The 13,623-nt window shown below is 37.0% G+C and overlaps 1 protein-coding gene across 1 annotated transcript; it reads left to right on the top strand.

Moving 5' to 3' along the window:
• The first annotated feature begins 2,289 nt into the window (after positions 1–2,289).
• LOC113042122 (transmembrane protein 204-like) lies at positions 2,290–9,382 on the top strand. The gene is made up of 3 exons (XM_026200708.1): positions 2,290–3,152; positions 4,366–4,521; positions 8,143–9,382. The coding sequence occupies exons 1-3, from the start codon at positions 2,906–2,908 to the stop codon at positions 8,385–8,387; spliced, it is 648 nt and encodes a 215-aa protein (XP_026056493.1). The 5' UTR covers positions 2,290–2,905; the 3' UTR covers positions 8,388–9,382.
• The last annotated feature ends 4,241 nt before the right edge of the window (positions 9,383–13,623 follow it).

Raw genomic sequence — 13,623 nt, 5'->3', positions numbered from 1 at the left:
GAGGCACAAAGCAAACCTCTCGTCAACAACATAATGATTTGAAGAATCATTTATGTATGAAGAACCCTGTTTATTAATGTAAAGAACATTTTAGTAGTCTAAATAACTTTTTTTCCACTTCTACACGCTTAAAAAAAAGGTTTCCTTAAAGAATGTTTCAGTAAACAGATCTTAACCATTTTTCTTAGTCTAAAGAACACTTTAAACATTTTTTGCAATGGAAAAGTTCTATGGATGTTAAAGGTTCTTTGTGGAACCGTAGATGCCAAAAGAACATAACATGCTTGAAAATAAAGGTTCTTTTTTGGAACTTATGTTTCCATGAAGAACCTTTAAGCATTCAATAAAAGGTACAGTATTGTTCAAAATAATAGCAGTACAATGTGACGAACCAGAATAATCAAGGTTTTTCGTATATTTTTTTATTGCTACGTGGCAAACAAGTTACCAGTAGGTTCAGTAGATTCTCAGAAAACAAATGAGACCCAGCATTCATGATATGCACGCTCTTAAGGCTGTGCAATTGGGCAATTAGTTGAATTAGTTGAAAGGGGTGTGTTCAAAAAAATAGCAGTGTGGCATTCAATCACTGAGGTCATCAATTTTGTGAAGAAACAGGTGTGAATCAGGTGGCCCCTATTTAAGGATGAAGCCAACACTTGTTGAACATGCATTTGAAAGCTGAGGAAAATGGGTCGTTCAAGACATTGTTCAGAAGAACAGCGTACTTTGATTAAAAAGTTGATTAGAGAGGGAAAAACCTATAAAGAGGTGCAAAAAATGATAGGCTGTTCAGCTAAAATGATCTCCAATGCCTTAAAATGGAGAGCAAAACCAGAGAGACGTGGAAGAAAACGGAAGACAACCATCAAAATGGATAGAAGAATAACCAGAATGGCAAAGGCTCAGCCAATGATCACCTCCAGGATGATCAAAGACAGTCTGGAGTTACCTGTAAGTACTGTGACAGTTAGAAGATGTCTGTGTGAAGCTAATCTATTTTCAAGAATCCCCCGCAAAGTCCCTCTGTTAAAAAAAAGGCATGTGCAGAAGAGGTTACAATTTGCCAAAGAACACATCAACTGGCCTAAAGAGAAATGGAGGAACATTTTGTGGACTGATGAGAGTAAAATTGTTCTTTTTGGGTCCAAGGGCCACAGGCAGTTTGTGAGACGACCCCCAAACTCTGAATTCAAGCCACAGTACACAGTGAAGACAGTGAAGCATGGAGGTGCAAGCATCATGATATGGGCATGTTTCTCCTACTATGGTGTTGGGCCTATTTATCGCATACCAGGGATCATGGATCAGTTTGCATATGTTAAAACACTTGAAGAGGTCATGTTGCCCTATGCTGAAGAGGACATGCCCTTGAAATGGTTGTTTCAACAAGACAATGACCCAAAACACACTAGTAAACGGGCAAAGTCTTGGTTCCAAACCAACAAAATTAATGTTATGGAGTGGCCAGCCCAATCTCCAGACCTTAATCCAATTGAGAACTTGTGGGGTGATATCAAAAATGCTGTTTCTGAAGCAAAACCAAGAAATGTGAATGCATTGTGGAATATTGTTAAAGAATCATGGAGTGGAATAACAGCTGAGACTCCATGCCACACAGATGTCAAGCAGTTTTAAAAAACTGTGGTCATACAACTAAATATTAGTTTAGTGATTCACAGGATTGCTAAATCCCAGAAAAAAAAAAAATGTTTGTACAAAATAGTTTTGAGTTTGTACAGTCAAAGGTAGACACTGCTATTTTTTTGAACACACCCCTTTCAACTAATTGCCCAATTGCACAGCCTTAAGAGCGTGCATATCATGAATGCTGGGTCTTGTTTGTTTTCTGACAATCTACTGAACCTACTGGTAACTTGTTTGCCACGTAGCAATAAAAAATATACTAAAAACCTTGATTATTCTGGTTAGTCACATTGTACTGCTATTATTTTGAACAATACTGTATTTTTTAATATAGTGGAAAGATGTTCTTCAGATCATTAAAATGTTCTAAAACTAAAAAAAAAAAAGGTTCTTTTAAGAAATGTTCACTGAAAGGTTCTTTGGGGAACCAAAAATGGTTCTTCAATGGCATCTTTGTCAAAACGGCCTTTTGGGATTTTTAAGAGTGAAGCTTTTTAAGAATGTGTAGAATGGAAAGATTCCATGGATGTTAAAGGTTCTTTACAGAACCATCAATGCTAATCAAGCACCTTTATTTTTAACTTTAATATTTAAGTTTAACTAGCCCAGAGATATCGATGATTTTTCATCTCCCGCTCCAATTATAACCAGCTCACCAAGTCAAAGAGAGAAAGAGGACGAGGGTTGCATTCTGTTCTGTCTACTTTCCTTCCAGGAAACACATCCTGTAGCTGGAGTTACGTGTTCGTCACCGACCAAGAGAGAGAGAACTTATTCCCAAGCACCCCTACCCTCTCGTCTCAGTCCTTCTGAGCTTTTCAGGGATAAAGCACACACATGCTCGCACGTGAACATGGGAAACTGAGTAATCTGAGATAAAACGAGTGAGGAAAGAGTGTGGGAAAAAACGAGGAACAGAGACCGCATCACGCAGACATTCCTCAGCAGGGAGACGAGGAGGAAAAAAACCAGCCAGCGCACATCTGGAGGAGAAAGGGGGAGGAACGGACGGGCAGAGAGCAGCAGAAGTGATTTTAAGAAAGCGTGCGTGTTTATGTGATGGCCTTGGAGGTCGAGCGTCCAGCTTTACGAGCAGCAGTGACCCCCGAATCTGAGGAAGAGGGTTAGAGACTCATGTCAAGACTCCAGAATGAGCGGTGATGTCCTCTAGCTAACCTCTCACAGCATTCACGCCGCTCTGCGTTTCTGCATAGCGTACCCGTGTACGTTCCAGGAATTCGGGCGCTCAGGAGGGTGTATGGCCGTGCGCAGGCTGGTGGTGGTGGCGGCGGCGGTGGCCCTGCTTTCTCTGGTGCTCAACAACGTGGCGACGTTCAACTCCAGCTGGGTGCTGCAGGAGCTAGAGAACGGACGGCGGCGGAGCGTGGGTCTCTGGAGAGCGTGTGCACACGAGGACACACACACTCATGAACACACAGCCTGCCAGAGACTCAGCTGGGGATCGGAGCTCGCGGGGTCTCAGGAGTCACGCAGCACCGTCAAACGTGAGTCTCCGGTGAATACATGCAGGAAACGCAGTTCAGCACTTTATTTAACAGTGAAAGAAATACTTTTATTAACAGATATTTTTAACAGATCATTAGGTAATGTAAATATTGCTAAACATATACAAATAAATAATTTGAGAGCTAAGCATTATTTTGATTGCATGAGTTATTGTGTTGTGGAAAAGCACTGAAAATGTGACTAACAATCATGTTTAGTACAAGTACACTGAAATACTTAGAAATGTCATACAACTTTTATTAATATATGTGTTATATATTTTGATATTTATATACACACATAATAATAAAAATGAAGTGTATTAAAGAAGGAATATATTATTTATACACATATAAGTTCCTGTGGCTCAGTTGTAGAGGATTGCTTTCACAGCGCAAAAGGTCATTGGTTCAATTCCCAGGGAACACGCATACTGGTAAAAAAAAAAAAAAAAAGTATAGCCTGAATGCACTATAAGTCGCTTTGGATAAAAGCATCTGCTAAATGCATAAATGTATATGTATATATATATATATATATATATATATATATATATATATATACATTGCAATCTAATATTGTGCATTATTTAATCTTATTATTCTTAATTTAGAAATAGTTTTTTTATTGCAATTTCTCTTTCTGACAATTTCGCTTAATTAAAAATATAAAATTAAAAACATGAACAAGACAATTTGCTAAAAAGTGTCCGTTTTTACAGATTTAAATGAGCTGCTTTCATATGAATTGGCATCCTTAAAATCTTACATCAAATGTATTTTTAATCTGAGTTCAAGATGTCTAGAGCTCATTTTGACTTGATGTCTGGCTAGTATTAAAGCATGGCAACTATCACACAAAGAACAAGCAAGCAGAGATTTGCTGACCTGTATCATGCAGCCTGGCACGTCTGTCCATCTACCCTGATTTAGAAAAAGGAAACGGATGGACACAGTGAAGGATTGTCTTTCAGGAAGTGACACCCACATTGGCACAGTTGTGTCTTATAGACATCTGCAGCTGGATCTTCCTTACAATGATTCAGATCCTCTACCTACACACCCACACACACACACACACACACACACACACACACACACACACACACACACACGCACTCCTCTGCTTATGCATGTATATGTGAATCAAATAAGTCAACTGAATATTTAACGAATCATTTGAGCATTCATATTTCATTTTCTCTGATTGCAGTTCAGTTTGACATGATGCGAGCGTGTAACCTGATGGCTACGGTGGCTCTGACCGTGGGTCAGCTAATCTTCCTGTTTGGGTTACTGGAGATAACCAACATTACCCAGGATTCTCAGTGGTGGGAGGAAGCCATCGCTGCCCTGTTCCAGTTAGCCAGTGAGTGTTTAAACCCGCTTCTACAGTCACTAACAACCACTAACAGTCCTTTTGAGGAGCGTCAAGAAGCCTGACACAAACACCACACACCCACAATCAAACAGCATTTTAATTTTCAATATCAGACCGTCTGTCCTCAGAGATACGGCCTCTATTGTCCCGTGTTTGTTTGTTCTGCTTTTTGGGAAAGGAACGATGGAGCTTTGAGGATCTGTAACAGAACAAACATCAACAAAGCTCAGCGGCCTGAAGCTACACACAATTCAACAGGAAACAACAGAGTCCTGGCCCGAGGCCCGCTCACAAATTAAATCCACTCCCATTCGGGACGTACTCAAGCCTGTCTCTTCAAAACATGCTGTTGACGTCCCATGAAAGGGTGCTAGCTCTGATGTTATCTTGTTTTATTGTGTGTGCTTGCTGGATAACTATACTATATGCATAGATGATTAAATGCTAACTTGCATACTCATGTAAATCCATTCTGGTTTATGGAATATCAGTAAATGGACAGTTGGTGTGGTAGTTATTGTTGGTTTATTGTTTTTGAACAGTTTAATACACATACTTATATGTGTGAAAATGCCAGTCTTTGCATTTGCCGTCATTTAGGTCTTAAGTGAAATTAAACTGCTGAGAAAGAAACAGTATGTTGATCCGGGCAGTTCTTAAAGTGACAGCAGTCTAATATTCCAGCTGTCTATCTATTCATGTTAAACAACAGTGAGAGAAACTCGAAATCACTTCTGTAACTTTAATAATGAGAAATTTCATTTACACAGTGAAAACTATGCAGTGTCTTTTTGGGGGACTTTTGCCTTTATTAGGATAGGACAGATCAGAGCTGATAAGAAGTGAAGTGGGAGAGAGATAAGGGGGCGGGTTCGGGAAAGGTCCTCAAATTGGGATTCGAACTCGGGACGCCCTTAATCACAATGGTGCTAAATTTTGGAGAGCTTCCCACAAGCCTATCAACATGCATTTATTTTATTTTTACTTCTCTTCAGTGAGCTTGACTTATTCTATTTTTTCAGGCATGTATTAGTTTTTTTTTTTTGTGATATTGACAGCAGTGACTGGAATTATGAAAATTTGGTAACACTTTAGAATAGTTAACACCTATTAGTTGCTTATTAGCATGCATATTACTAGCATGCATATTAGCCATGTATTAGTGCCAGTTAAGAACATATTAATGCCTTATTCTACATCCCCAATCTTACCCAATCCCTAAATAGTACCAACTAGCAAGAACACCTTAGCTATGTCCTACCAACACCCCAGCGTTACGGACGCACTCATGTTTATTCATTCACTTTGATCACAGAGGTTGTTTTCTTAACCTCAGGTCATTTTTTTTATAGACACTCTGATCATTTCCTCTGTAAGATCATGAGCTCTAGATAGTCTTGTTTTAGAAGTTTCAGCAAAGCCGTCCATGGCTGTGATTGTGCTACGAGGGTGGTCTGTTACTAGTGAGGTATATCAGTCCAGCTAATAGTGCACAATGTGTGTGTCGTTTTAAGTGACAATAGTTATATTTAGCTGACGGGGGTCCAGAGCACCAGCGGCAGCTCCAGAGAGCGACAGTCAGGCGCCAGGATATCCCTGCTCAGGACGGGGAAGTGTCTGTAACTACCTGTTATGCAAACCCAGAGCCGCAGAGGAAAGACGGGGAGGGGGAGTGTGACAGTACGGAGGGGGCCAAAGAGTGTCAGAGTTATTAGACATGGACTTCAACGGGAATTTATTATATTTTAAGAAGCGCAGAGCATTAGGGAAGAAAGAGATGTGGATATATGTGACGCCACGGACGAGCATGTTTCATCAGGACGGGTCTAGAATCTCTCACAGTGTGTGTGTGTGTGTGTGTGTGTGTGTGTGATGGGTGGAGAAAACAAGTGTCGTGATTAACTGTCCCCGCAATACTGCATCTGTTTACACGATCTCTAGGGACAGACTATGTCTGACAAAATGAAAACAGTCCTCCTCATACTGCATTATTAATTATAAACAAACACAAACTGCTTCCATTGAGTAAACCAATCAGATGCATGCAAACCATCAACTCCTTATAAACACCCATACCATATTCTCACTGTGTAAGTGCACTGACTAGACACTGACATAGTATTTTTCCATACTATGGAAGTCAAATGGCATTTCTGGGTGAAGTATCTTTTTAATAATACAACAAATAGTTTTGGATCAAAAATCAGATTAAGCCATTTGAAAAGCTGTTGTAAAAGGGCGATATACACTAGACTGCGAGCCTGTTATTGTACATCATGTTCCAGTTCAATTGTACAAGTGTGAGTAAGAATCGTCAGATGAAACTGAATGAAACAGAGGGAAGGAAGGAAGAGTGGAAGGATGGAGGAGAAAAGGAAGGAAAAGGGATGACACTGAGCCAAAAAAAGCTGCATTCAGAATAAAAACAGAACAAATGAACACCTCGGCTCGCTTTTGTTTCTGCGTAAATAAAACACGCACGTCTAACGCGATCTGAATACTGTAACTTTTTCTATTCCGTTGCTCTCCTGCCCCTGAATTCATCTCACATCCTCTACGTTCTGTGTTTCTGGGAATCTGCTGCTGTGTTTTCAGGCCGCAGTTATTAATAACACATGTGCTCGGAGTCTTTACAGGAAGTGGGAGACTTACTACTCCTATTAGCCAAAACCAGCCAAAACCAACTCGTATCAGACAAAAGGGAAGAAGACTGAGCTATGAATTAAAGGAACGCTTCAGGCTCTGTGGTCAGCTATGTGACATGCTTTCAAAAACCAAAGAAAATCATTTGGTTTGTTAAAAAAAATTATACAAATGATGTTTTCTAGAGAATGTTTTCTTTTTATGAATAAGGGAAAGAGTCTCAAGAGCAAAATGTGCAGCTAATGGTGTGTAATTTCTTTTTTTTAAATGCTATGCTCTCATGTCATATCTTATGTTCAACACAACCAAAATTTCTTAAGAAATCCAAAAATTGGATTTGTTTTATTCTTCATAACCCATTGAAATGCAATGCTGATAGATGGGACATTAAATTGACAGATATTTGACTGAAATAAAAATAGTTATTATAATAATAATAATAAAACTAATGCTCTATTTTAAAGGTTTTAAAAAGCATCACACATTAAAAAATGGAAATATAGAATATTTTGATTAAAGACAGCATGTATCATATGCCTAAATGTATGATTTCTTAAAAAAAGAAAAAAAAAAGTGTATTTTTATAAAAATATATTCTATAAACCATCCTAGTGGAAAGTGTAAAAAAAAAAAAGTGTATTTTTATAAAATATATTCTATGAATCATCCTAGTGGAAAGTTCCCATAACTGAATGAAACAATTAAAATAAAATAAAAAAAATTATTTTTTTATAATTTTGTACTTTTTTTTCCAGCGCTTGTTACACTTGTTTAGTTCTCGGTCAAAAATAAAAGCCAGAAAAGACAGAATCCAAGCTATAGTGATAATATCGCATAATGAGAGATTTATAACCAACACACCAAGAATATTAGCACAGCCCAAGGATTAAAGATTGACTCTTTGGCTGGTTTTAAACCATCTTCTTAAACTAAGCCCTGCTTCTCTCTCTCTCTCTCTCTCTGCAGGTTTCGTGCTGGTGATCGGTCTGGTGACCTTCTACAGGATCGGCCCCAATACTTACCTGTCCTACGACTGCTACATTAACATCGCCGCTTGCTTGTTTGCCACACTAGCGGCCGCCATGCTCATCTGGAATATCCTGCATCGGCGTGATGACTCCATGTCTCCGTCGGTCATCCTCATCAGCCGATCTCTGACCACACCCTTCAGGCCACGTCTAGACAATGACTACGTAGAGTCACCCTGCTGACACACACAGACACATCTCACCTGAGACAAAACACAAATACACCTGGAGAGGAGTTCTGTCATTTTAAGTCAAACCGATCTCCTGGAATGATGAGGGCAGTGATCATGTGACTGCAAAAAGTGGATTCGGACTAAATGGAAGACTTTTGAAACGCATTTAAACACAGAAGCAGCACCGTGGATTGCCATGAATCCAACAGACAGATAAAGATCAAGCTGGATCTTGACACGTTTATGTTCATAATGAGAAAGTAGAAGCACATTTGCATGCACAAATATCTGTTGTAGTTCTATGAAACATGGAGTTTCAGATTTTATATTTGAATATTGCTCCCAGGTCAACTGAATACAGTCCTTTACAGACCGGCATGGAATCTGCACATGAATACATGTTCTCTGCTAATTGAAGATTTTCATATAACTATGTCCAATCGTTTGTGTGTGTGTGTGAGTGTGTTTTGAATAAATCTATCTAGTTTTGCATAAATAAATCTATCTAGTTTTAAATCTAAAACTAAATCTATTTTTAGAAACATTGCAATATTTTGCATTATGACATATTTATTACAAAAAACACGTCTAAATGCTTTTTATTACATTTGAGCATTTTTATTTCATTATGAATATAACCATAAATTAAAGCAGAACAACAAATATATAAAATAAAACCGTGAAATAATGTAATGAGAACTCTAGGGAAAATACATGTATGCGCATTTGAAAACATGCTTGATTGCTACGTTTCAAGCTAAATTTAATAAATATTTTTTACATTTGTCAAATTACTCCAATTTATTTAATCTACCAAGTTAAGAGGGAATGAGACAGAAATCAAGGATTTTTTTTTTTCAGTAATGAGAACAGCAGGGACATTTGCTTCATTAATAACCATGAACATTTGGGTTGCACTTTATTTTACAGTACGTGTACTAACATGTACTTATAGTGTACTTACAGTGTACTTATCTAAGAAAGTTCTGGTAAAACAAGGTAACTACATGGGGTAGGGTTAGGTTTAGGGGTAGGTTCAGGGTAACTACCTAGTTATTACATAGTTATTGTAATTACTATAATAAGTACATAGTATGTACATGAGGAACAGGACTGTAAAATAAAGTGCTACCAAAATTTGCTTAATTGCTTCATTTTTTTTATGCAAAACATATATATTTTTTATTATTGTTTATTTTTTATATATATGACATCCATATATGGCCAAATGTGTTATAAAGAGTGAGAGTGTTATCAAATGATTCCAAAATATTCAATTTATGAATACGTGAAGGGGACGAGATGGAAACCTGGAGGTGCAGATTCTGTGCAGGTCTGGTCATTTGGTACCAAAAATTATTTTATTGACTTGATGAATCTGAAAATCTGACATCTGATATTACATAATCTACAAGATGCCAACGAGGAAACTCTGTAAAGTCACCATCTGAAAGTGATGGACTGGAACTACATCAGTTCAGTAAACAATAGACATTAATATTTGACATTAACCTGTGCCTGTGGTACCCACATATGAGTATAATATAGAGCTATATTAAGTATATTATTAAAATTTCACATTTCACCCTGAGTCGGACTGGTATAATATTATTAAAGAAATAAACATTAAGCCATTCAGCACTTAAAGGGGATTTTCTGGGTTTGACTTTGCGCGTGTGTGTGTGTGTGTGTGTGTGAGATCAGTGAGCACAGAAGAGAGTCAAGGACAGTCTGAATGAGAGGAAATGAACAGAGACACACATTACACTCCACTGTGACCCTGATTCCAGACTGACACTTGAGCGATGATAACATGAGAGGAATTCATTTCATTACATGCTCAGAAACTACTGGTTTGAATAATGGATAGCTCATCCGAAAAGGGTCAAAGAATCATGAAACAAAGTATTCTGCAAGTATATGAACTTGTTTTTAGCATGATTGCTCTAAGAAATGTTTCCTGAGCAGCAAATCATCATATCAGACTGCTTTCTGAAGATCATGTGACACTGAAGACCGGAGGAATGATGCTGAAGATACAGCTCTGATCACAGGAAATTACTTTTTGAAAAAATATTTAAACAGTTATTTTAAGTTTTCTAATGAAAGGAACTCTTTCGGGTGAACTAAACTTCAAAAGGTGAAAAGGTTAAAAGTCATATAAACACATCCGCGAGTCCGTGCCACAGACAAACCCTACAGGGATCCGTCACAGTTCTTGAGAAAATCTGATTGTTAAAGATAAGCATCAATAGATCACTCAACTCAAGCTCTTTTCCTCTTCTCGCCGTTTCATCTGCTGCTAAAATGAACTGAAACAATACAGCAGGAATGTACAGAACACACACCCCGGGCGTACAGTCATGGAAATCTGTGTCTTCTACGCTAGTGGTCTCATACACTCCGGCGTCTTTTGGGAAGCCGCTACACACACCTACATATAAACATCAGTAACCTTACAAGCACGCAAAGTACAATTTACAATTCCCATTATAAACATGAAACGCACACACACCCTTCCCAAAAGCCACTTCTGTATATTTCATTCAAACAGGGAGACGGCAGTGTGTGTGTGTGTGTGTGTCTGTGTTTAGACCACAACATCCTCTCTGGAAATATGACAGGGAATTCATTTTGTGTCTGAAATCAATGACAGCACTCGTACAATAGAAACATCCGGCGCAATGACCATTACGTTTATCAGTGGGAAATCATTTTTATGACGGAGATGTTTTTACAAAGAATCTCCCTTTTCGCTGGAATGGATGGTAAATGGTGATCATGCCATCTTGCACGTCCTCCACAGAACGCAGAGAGTGTTTGTCTCACTCAAAGCGACTCAGTCGAACACAAGGGGAACGTCTGTGTTTTAAATCCCAGTGAGCTGCCTAACTAGGTAGCACTTTTAGTTGTGACGCACCTATAAATTCACCAAGGCATTAACTGACTAGTATTTTGAGAAGATAATTTTGAGATGATCAGTACAGTGCTGTGGTTGTTAAATAAAATGAGTAGAAATAGTAAAATAATATACAAATATATAAATAAAATATAAATATTATATATAAAAAAATTGAAAATAAGAAATGTTGCCTGGTAACTAACTGAAATAATATAAGTAGAATACATTTTTTTAATTCATTTTTTGCATTCAGAAAAAAATTGTAAAAGGGTTAGAAATAGAGATGCATACAGAATGACAGAAAGGGGAATGAAGGGGTGTCTGTATCCTGTTTGTATGTACCTTGTAGATATAATAGTAATACGGTGTATCTAAAGCCAGTAGAGAGAGCAGCGTAGCAGGTTTAGGCTGTGAGTCCTGCAGGAGGACACCCTGTTCCTGTGACACAAAGAACATCACCACCAACACGTCCTCCTGCCAGGAAAGACAAAACCTTTTATATACACTTTAAATCAATTACTGTATTCAAGTCTATTTTGACCTGGAAGAGATCCATAATTTTTTTTTTTTTAAGCATAGCTTTTAGTATATATATATATATATATATATATATATATATATATATATATATATATATAAAAACTGAAACAAGACTATAAAAATAAACATCATTTAATTTTTTCAGATTTTTTTAAAGACTTTTGAGAGAGACGATTTAATCAAAGTTGTGTCTGTTCTGAATCAGGTGTAAACTCACATACACTCTAGGGACTAAAATTAAAAAAAAAAAAAAAAGAAGCTTAAGTTTACACAGCTGAACTTGTTTTTATTTTATGCAAAATATTTCACATAATAAGTCATAACTAATACGGACCAAAAAAAAAGTTCAACTTACAAAAAAAAATGCATATAAAAAAAATACAAATAATGAATCAACTGCTCCAAATATGAAGTTGACATCACAAAAAATGTGATGGATTATTAGTGTTTAAGTCAAGCTTTTGAATAATACCTAATTTATAATAACTTAAATATGATTTATGAAATAAAAATATATGAACATATTAAAAACAAACTTGTCCTGATGGCTCGTACATACATATTGATATATTTACCATTCCATACCATCACAATAGCCTATACAAACAAATATGAATTTCCTACATGTTATTGCTCATTTTAATATATATATATATATATATATATATATATATATAATATATATATATATATATATATATATATATATATATTATAATTACATAATAAATATTCATTTATTTATTTGTACTTAATTTTGCCACATAAAAAAAAAAACATGTATTTAATCTTTAAAAATTTTAGAGAAAAAAAATGAATTACCGTTAAATGTATCGTCCCTTGGTGACTTTCACGGCTCTGATGTGTGTGTTCAGTACAGTAGGTGCTGAGGTTGGCCAGGCTGAGCTGTGTTGGTGTGAGCTGCACTGCTGCCATCTGCTGGCTGTAATGAGAACACATCACATGCTCTGACAGAATCACCACACACGGGACACAGACTGAAGCAAGAATCACAATTATTGTCTGTAGTAACCAATCACAAAATGTCATAATGTTAAAAATATCCCTAAATATCTAAAGCCACTGCTCACTTCACCTCTGCTGGCGTTTAGTTTCCAGTGTATTTTCGTGTCTCCTTTCTGATCACCCTCAGTCAGCATGTCACACGACCCCAAGAACTTCTGCAGATGAAAACACAAAGATCCAGATTACTTCTGAACAAAATCACACTTGTAAAACCACCTACATTTGTGTTTTTTAGCACATGCCTTCATGAACTGTATTCAAGATATACATTTAATCAATAAGTGCATTGCTCTGGGAATCAAATCTATTAGCTTTTTTTATTTTATTTTATAAGAATTTGCTAAATGAGAGACATGAAAGACAAAACTGTTAAATAAATGCTGTAAAAAAAGAAGAAAAAAAGAAAGATCATTAAAAAAAAATGCACAATAGTTTCCACAAAAATATACAAATATACAATAAGCAATACAACTTTGAGAATAATCAGAAAAGTTTCTTGACACACAACACCATCGGAACACATGAAACTGCTGAGAAACTATACACATTTAGACGTATAGACAACCCCAAGAAGAAGCGTGAAGGGGCGGAGCTAAAACGTGAGCACTGCGTCTCAACCAATGAGGTGAAGCGAGTGGAATGTCTAATGAGGTGTGTTTTGTTATTATGGTTTGAGCTCATGTGGGGCATTAGGTTAACTGCAGCTCGACAGTAGGAGTTTGTCATGAACAACCAACCCCTTTTGAACTTTTATTTGTAATTTCAAAAGAGATTATTG

The sequence above is a fragment of the Carassius auratus genome, chromosome 24 (genome assembly GCF_003368295.1).
Source record: "Carassius auratus strain Wakin chromosome 24, ASM336829v1, whole genome shotgun sequence".
Classification (NCBI taxonomy): Eukaryota; Metazoa; Chordata; class Actinopteri; order Cypriniformes; family Cyprinidae; genus Carassius; species Carassius auratus.
Note: the sequence above shows the minus strand (reverse complement) of the source record. Positions and strands in the feature narration are given on the sequence as shown.